General features: G+C 57.8%; 1 protein-coding gene across 2 annotated transcripts; it reads left to right on the plus strand.

Annotated features, from left to right (window-relative positions):
• Window positions 1-775: 775 nt before the first annotated feature.
• On the plus strand, window positions 776-7098 carry LYZL6 (lysozyme like 6). 2 transcript variants are annotated; one of them, XM_008271637.4, is made up of 5 exons: window positions 776-972; window positions 3412-3692; window positions 4523-4681; window positions 5617-5695; window positions 6758-7098. In XM_008271637.4, exons 2-5 carry the CDS (start codon window positions 3554-3556, stop codon window positions 6825-6827), a joined length of 447 nt encoding a protein of 148 aa, XP_008269859.2. In that variant the 5' UTR covers window positions 776-972; window positions 3412-3553; the 3' UTR covers window positions 6828-7098. The 2 variants fall into 2 exon arrangements, with proteins under 2 accessions (XP_008269859.2, XP_002719496.2); XM_002719450.5 differs by having other exon boundaries at window positions 778-972; window positions 3480-3692.
• Window positions 7099-7379: the final 281 nt, after the last annotated feature.

Consider the following 7379-nt stretch of genomic DNA (forward strand, 5'->3'; position numbering starts at 1 on the left):
CCGCAGAGTACCCCTCCCTGCTCCCCCGGCTTCCCATCCCAGGACGCCATGCGCTGGGCCACCCTCACTGCCTCCTCTCTGCGTGACACTGCCCGTCTCTGTCAGAAGACCAGGTGGCCGCCAGCCGCCAAACTTCCTCTCTCCCACCTGTTTTTTTGCTACACGGGGTGGGGACTTCTCCCAGACTCCCCTGGTGACGACGATACTGGGCTGTTCTGGCCTCTGTGGGGAGGGCATGGTTGTCAGGCAGCAAGCCCGATGCAGACCATGACGGCAGCAGGTGTCAGCGCCGGCTCAGGCTTCCGCCCATGTTCACTGAACCTCAGGAGTGCAGGAGGGGCAAGCGGGCATCTGGGGCTCAGAAACAGCGAGTTCTGGGGCTGAATCCAGCGCAGACCCCACTGCCTCTGCACCGAGGCCCGGCCCCTGTATCATCCGCACCGTGTGAAGCTGCCCGGCCTCTGGACCTGTGCCGCCCGAACTTCCTGCAAGAAGCTGAACTACTGCACTGAGCGCCCACTCCAAATGGGCATCCCCTGCTGCCTGCGGACAGAGCCCTGCGAGGCCCACCGGCATGAAAACGGCACAGGGGCAGGGGCTCCCCCCAGGCCCACCCAGCCCCCTGCTCTCTGAAATGAAGGGAGGGGGCAGACGGAGTAAGCGGTGCCCTCTGCCCTGACCTGTCCTGCCAGGGGTCCATGGGCCACCCACTTCCTCAGACCCGACTGCCAGCTTGCATGGTGCAAGTTAGCCCAGTCCAAGAACGTGATGACGTCACAGACCCGGGGTTCCAGAAGGCTTGGGTGGCCCGGCACTCCCACCTCCATAGAACACAGGAGCTGTTAGCTTAGTGCAGCTGCAGTGTTGTTGGGCAGGAAGAGGAGGCTTCTACCCCAACCGCCTTGCTGTGCAGACCCTCACGGGAAGTCCTGGGCCGCCTGGGACCTGGGGGCAGAGAGGGATGGGAGAGAGGTAAGTGGCGGAAGGGGGTGGGAAGGGGCTCAGTGGCACAGCTGGAGCCCCCTGTTGCCCCAGGGAACCGGCAGAACCAGGGTGGAGCTGGTGTCTGTTCCACTTTGCATCTTCGCTGGGCACTGGGCACGGGGTTGGGGTCGTTTTCTTTGCTACACTGGGAACCCTGGGGGTGGGAGACTGGGAGAGGTGAGAGAATGGCACCAAGCTCAGGCTGCAGTGGCCGGAGTCTGCAGAGACAGAGCAGGAGGCCGGGGGGCCAGGGGGGGACGAGCCTGCCAGGGAGGCTGCGGTGGCCTGGCAGAAGCTGCAGGGCCCCAAGAGAGAAGTATCCCCGTCTCTGTTGTCGGGGCAGCGGTCAAGGTGAAGAACAGGGTCGGTTAGTCCATCCCCGTGCCCTGGGGCGAGAGGCCACGCAGCCCGGCCAGAGCACTGCCTTCCTGGGGCTTCGCCTCTCCTGCTGTCCCCGGGGCCGTGTGAATGTTCACTGTCTCTCCCAGCCTCGGTTTGCCGTCTCTGGGGAGACTCCCCGGCCTCCCGCCACTCAGACGGAGCAGCTCAAGCCAGTCTAAGGCAGTTTCAGAAAGGCTGTTTCTCGGGCAGCACTTCGGCGGTGGGCAGAGCACCCCGCTCCGTCTGTCCTCGTCTGTCTGTCGGCTTGCAGTAATGGACTCACAGAGCCCCGGCACCGTCCATGGGTTACCCCTGTTACCGTCAGTTATTTCCATGATCAAGTTACCCCCCCCCCCCACTTACCCAGGAAACCATTAATTAGAGAGGGCACCAAACGCACAAGCAACACAAGGAAGAATCGTAAGACATGAACGGGTGTCATCCAAATTCCAAACTCTGGGCTTGGAAGAACGTCAAGGTGAAAGGCACCCCCCAGAGTGGGAGAAGATCCCCGCCAACGGCCTGATAAGGGCTTCGTATCCGGAAATACAAAGAACTCTCACAGTTCAGCCATTAAAAGACCAATAACTCAGTTACAAACGTGCACAGGGGGAAGAGATGTTCTCCCAAGATGCCCAGACCATCGATGGGCACCTCAAAGATGAGCCATTGGAAGGCATGAGGGAAATGCAAAGCCAAGCCACCAGGTGGCAGCACTTGGCACCCATTAGGAAAGCTCCGATCATAAAAAACAGGTAACAGCAGTGCTGGCAAAGACGTGAAGAAACGGGCACCCTCAAACACAGCACAGGACACTCTGGGGGACAGATGACTTCCGAATGTAAGCTTTGCACAGCACGACTCCAAAAAACTGACCAAAAATATTGCTCCCAGGCCGGCCACTGGGCATCCCTCGGAGCTGGCTCTCAGGTCCATTGGACATGTGCCACTCCCTATTTTGAGCACTTCTTGACTGTCTGGTACAAGATAGTCCAGACGTATCTCATGCCTCTTCCTGCTCGAGCCCAGGAACCTGTCATATTCCCAGTGTGCATTATTGTGGGGAGTGTGAAACCAGGATCTGGGCATTTGTGTCATTCCATGACCCCAGCTCTGCTAGGCAGGTATTAGCGAACCTTCCTTTTACAAATGAGGCACACAGAGGTCAAGTGTGATGGCCAAGGTCACACAGCAGCACCGCCTTTGAGAGCCGGCAGTGTGAATCCAGAGCCCTTGATCTTCACTACACACACTGGGTAGAAGTGAAGGCTCTTAAAAAAAAAAAAAAGATTTATTTATTTACTCAAAAGGCAGTTACAGAGAAAAGAGAGAGGGGGGAGGGAGAGAGAGAAAGAGAGAGAGAGAGTGAGAGAGCGAGATCTTCCATCTGTTGGTTCACTCCTTGAATGGTTACAACAGCCACAGCTGGGCCAGGCTGAACCCAGGAGCCTGGAACTTCATCCAGGTCTCCCCTGTGGGTGGCAGGGGCCCAAGCACTTGGGCCAACTCCCGCTGCTTTCCCAGGTGCATTAGCAGGGAGTTGGATCAGAAGTGGAGAAGCCGGGACTCAAACCAGCAACCATATGGGATGCTGATGTTGCACGTGGTGGCCTAACCTATTATTTCACACCTGCCCCTGGGTTATTTTTAACAGATCACTCTTACTTGCTTTCTGAATGGAAACAAAAGAGGAGAACCTCCAGGGAACCCACCAGTTTCTCCGGGGGAGGGGGGGTCTTGCCTTCGGAGAGAGCCAAGGGCCACACATCTGAGGACGTGGGGCTGGGAAAAGATTGGCCCCGGTGTGGCACGAGTTCCAGATGCCAGCAAAGTATGGCTTTCACCACCTGCTTTGGCATCCTCACTCCCCAGCCTCATACCCAAAGGCTGCCCAGAGCTGAGTGCCCGTGGCAAGAGAACCTACTGAGGACACTATACAGGACTTGGCGTTTGCTTGTTGAATCTGGGAAATGGGTACAGGGAGATTCATGATTCTCTCTAAATGTCTAAAATTTTCTGTATTAAAACTATACACAAAATAACAAGTGAGAGAGGAGAGAGTGGAAAGAGCCAAGGGGTGAGCACTGATTGAGCGAGGGATGCGGCCTCCCCAGCTCCCCCAGGCTCTCAGCGGGACGTCTGTGAGCCAAGACCCAGAAGCCGCCAGCCGCACCTTCTCCCTCTGCGCATGGCGGGGCCGCTACTCCTCTCCTGGGCCAGCTGCCTCCTGGTGGTGAACCAGGCCTTCATCATCCACCGCTGTGACCTGGCCAAGGTGCTGCACGAGCAGGAGCTGGAGGGCTTTGAGGGCTACTCCCTGAGCGACTGTGAGTGCCACCCTCCTCGCCTGGGCGTGCCCGGGGGGGCCGTCTTTCTCTCCCACTCCTCCAAGAAGCCTTTCCCAACATGGGCAGTCACTCAACACCTATTAACTGAGCACTTACTATGTACCAGGAACTGCTTCAGGTGCTGGGGCTACAGACCTATTAGAGTCCCTTCCCTCACAGTGTTCACACTCCAGGATTAGCGAGCCACAGTTAGCACATGCGTGTGCACGCACACACACACACAGAGCTGCCTGGTGGTGACACACATGGGGAAAAAGACAGCAAGGAGAGTGCCAGGCGATGCCATTCCAGGTGACACACGAGGGAAGGCCTCCCTGAGGAAGTGACACTGGGTAGCGCTGGATGCAAGAGGGACCTTGGCATCCCGCTGTGTGGGAAAGGACATTCCAGGCGCAGGGAACAGCCGGGGCCAAGCCTCCCTCCTGCTGCGTGGAAGGCCTGTCTCCCCTGGGCTCAGAACGTGTGCACACGGTCCCCCAGCACTCTCTCCCCTCATCGCGCTTTGTGGTCTCTGAAGGTGCACGTCTCCTTCTCGGAGGGCAGCACCTGTGTGTGGCCCAGCTGAATGTCCCTCGCTGGGCTTTGCACAGTTCCTGGCACATAGTAGGTGCTTAGAAAGTGCCGAAGGCATGGGTGGGTGGGTGGATGGAGGGACAAGAGAAGGCCCCGGCGCTACTAGCCCTCTGGCCCCGTTTAGCCCCTTGGGCCTGGTTCCCTGGTCCCGATTCCCCACCTCCCTCTCTCCTCCACCTCTGTTCTCACTGAGCTTGGTCCCCACGAGAGCCTGACCCTCTCCTCCCCATCCTAAGGGCTGTGCCTGGCTTTTGTGGAAAGCAAGTTCAACACTTCAAAGGTGAACGAAAACGCAGATGGCAGCTCTGACTACGGCATCTTCCAGATCAACAGCCACTTCTGGTGCAACGACTATCACAGCCACACAGAAAACTTTTGCCACGAGGACTGCCAAGGTCTGCCCAGGGCCCAGGCTGGGGCGGGGGGGGTGGAGAGGAGTGGCCAAGGTCTGCCCAGGGCCCAGGCTGGGGCGGGGGATGGAGAGGAGCAGCCAAGGTCTACCCAGGGCCCAGGCTGGGGGGGGGGGGGATGGAGAGGAGTGGCCAAGGTCTGCCCAGGGCCCAGGCTGGGGGGGTGGACGGCCCAAGGACTGTCAAGGTCTGCCCAGGGCCCAGGCTGGGGGAGTGGACGGCCATGAGGACTGTCAAGGTCTGCCCAGGGCCCAGGCCGGGGGTGAGGGGAGCGCAGGCTCTGCTCACAGGTTTCCCTCCCCACCACTGCCTGGGAGTGCCCCAACAGGCATGGCTCCTAGAATCAGGAGATCCCTCACTAAGCAGAGGCCCAAAAGCCCACCCAGGTAGGAGATTCTGCAGAGGCCTTGAGCAGAACCCAGAAAGGCTCTGAGCAGCCAGGCTTGGTAGAACACCCTCAGCAGCTGACATTCCTTACAGGTATAGCTCATTCCATCCATGCAGTAGAGACGATGACCCCCACTTTACAGATGAGCACACTGAGGCTGAGAGAGAACTAGCACTGAATGCCAGACGGATGGTCTTGAAGGCTCAGCTCTAACCATTGAGTGGTACTGCCTCCAGCTAATGGTCAAGTGCAAACTGCCCTTGTCAGAGCGGACCCAGGAGCCTCTGCTCCTCGCTGGCCTCCACGCTCTAACATCCCGGGGCTCCTCCACCTTAAGAGTCCCCCTGATCACACAGGACTTTCTGCCCCTCCTTCCCCCAGCCCCCGTCCCAGCCCCCCTGAGCTCCAGCCACAGTCGTAGGGTTGCCCCTGGGAGGGAGGCTTTGCTGGGCGGCAGAGACCCTTGCTTGGAGGGCCAATGTTGGACTCGCTCCCAGTCCCTGGGAACACTCACAAGTGTTCTCCCTTTCAGACATGCTGAGCCCCAACCTGCTCTCCTCCATCAGCTGCGCAAAGAAGATTGTGTCCGGGTCAAGGGGCATGAAGTACTGGTGAGAGGACGTGGCGGGGCTAAGCTAGTGGGCAAATCCCCAAGGAGTGGCCGTGGGCGGAGACTCATGGGCTCTCCTCGGCAGCCGTCCAGACAAGTGTAGGATGGAGGTCAAACTTGGAACTCCGTTACAAGGCCTGGGGTATCTGCTTCCTCGATGAAACTCTTTTGGTTGCACTACCAGAAAACACTGTGAGCCCAGGGAAATGTGTTCTGAGCAGACGAGCTGTCTCACGGAGCCGGCCCTGGGGGTGCGGCTGGGCCTCAGGGGGAGGCTGGAACAGAGCTGGGGGCTGCCAGGAGCGTTGCACCCAGACTTCAGCTTCTCATGGCGCATCTGCTGCACTACTCCACAGATCTGCTTTCTGTGCTTTTAGTCCACGAGCCAGATACGAGGTGCCCCAAGTTTAAGGCTGAAGACCTTAGGCAACCACCAGCATTGCTAGTCCCAGGCCTACTTCCTGGAATGGAGAGTCTGATTGGTTTATCTTAGACCACATGTTCCTCTTGGATCCAATCAGCTGCAGGCATGGGAGGAGTTAAGCAATATCATGGCTGCCCTAAGGGCTGTCGCCATAACTGGCAATACCTGTATTTTCTATTAAAAATGTGGGGCTGTCAGCTCACCAACAGGGGGAGGCCACTTTTCTGAGCTTCAAACTGTATGTATGAATAGTGTAAATGGCTGTCTCCACAGGTGACTGTGGTGACTGTGAGAGTGGGAGGAGGCAGGTGCTTTTCTGACTCAAAGCACCTTAAAGAAGAGACACTGGAGGCTGTTAGGGCTGAACTTTCCTGGAGGGGGAGTCAATGGTTGCCCAAGGAACTCCCAGCTCTGTCCAACAGCGCCCGCCCCCTTCACAGGGATACAGAGTGCAGGAGGAGAGGCAAATACCAGAGAGGAGGGCAACTGAAAGGCAAAACCACGGGCCCCACGGACCCCGGGGCGAGCACTGGGCGAGTCTGGGCATTGCTCTGCGGAAGGCAGATGGTTAAGAACGGGGCCGTGTGTGTGGAGACGCTCCTAAGCAGCGAGTGAGAACCAGGTGCTTCTTCTCTGCAGGGTAGAATGGAGGCTGCACTGCACAGGCCGGCCACTCTCCTACTGGATGACAGGATGCCGCCTGGGATGAAGCAGGGGGACCCGCCGGGGAGCTGTCCCAGGACTCCGGTCCTCGCCTGGGGATCCTTTACGTCTTCCCCTCTGGCCTCCACTTCATAGTCTTCTCTTTCCTTCCATTTACAAGAAACACTGCCCAGAGCCCCAGCAACAAACGGTTGTCTCGGGCTTCCTCCAGGCTCCATCCAGGCCCTGGTCCCCTGGTTCCTGTCTGTCATTTGCAAACCAAGAGGACCGTGATAAAGAGATTTCTGTTTTTGGTTTATTAAAACATTTCTTGTGCAGAGTGTGTTAATATTTTCATTATTAATTCCACATGAGCCTGAGCACCTAGTACAGGAGGAGTGTGCTGGGTGCTAGAAAAGGAAGGTGAAGCCTAACTGTTGCTCTTGGGGTGCCCCTAGTCCAGGTGGGAGGCAGAGACATCCACAAACCCTACAGCGGGTACCGAAGTCTACTATTATGGGTGTGAAACAGATTTGGGAGCCAATGCCTCCAACAACAACTTTTTTTTTTTTAAATAAGGGAACGCTCAGAAGTGGGGAATGGGTGGGGCTGAGGGTCT

The sequence above is a fragment of the Oryctolagus cuniculus genome, chromosome 17 (genome assembly GCF_964237555.1).
Source record: "Oryctolagus cuniculus chromosome 17, mOryCun1.1, whole genome shotgun sequence".
Lineage (NCBI taxonomy): Eukaryota > Metazoa > Chordata > Mammalia > Lagomorpha > Leporidae > Oryctolagus > Oryctolagus cuniculus.

What these genes read in the sequence shown, in the direction of transcription:
- LYZL6 (XM_008271637.4), top strand. Translation starts at nt 3,554, where the DNA reads ATGGCGGGGCCGCTACTCCTCTCCTGGGCCAGCTGCCTCCTGGTGGTG. An exon ending in TTGCCACGAGGACTGCCAAG is followed by an intron (nt 4,682 to 5,616) that starts GTCTGCCCAGGG and finishes TCTCCCTTTCAG; the next exon opens with ACATGCTGAGCCCCAACCTG. An exon ending in TCAAGGGGCATGAAGTACTG is followed by an intron (nt 5,696 to 6,757) that starts GTGAGAGGACGT and finishes TCTTCTCTGCAG; the next exon opens with GGTAGAATGGAGGCTGCACT.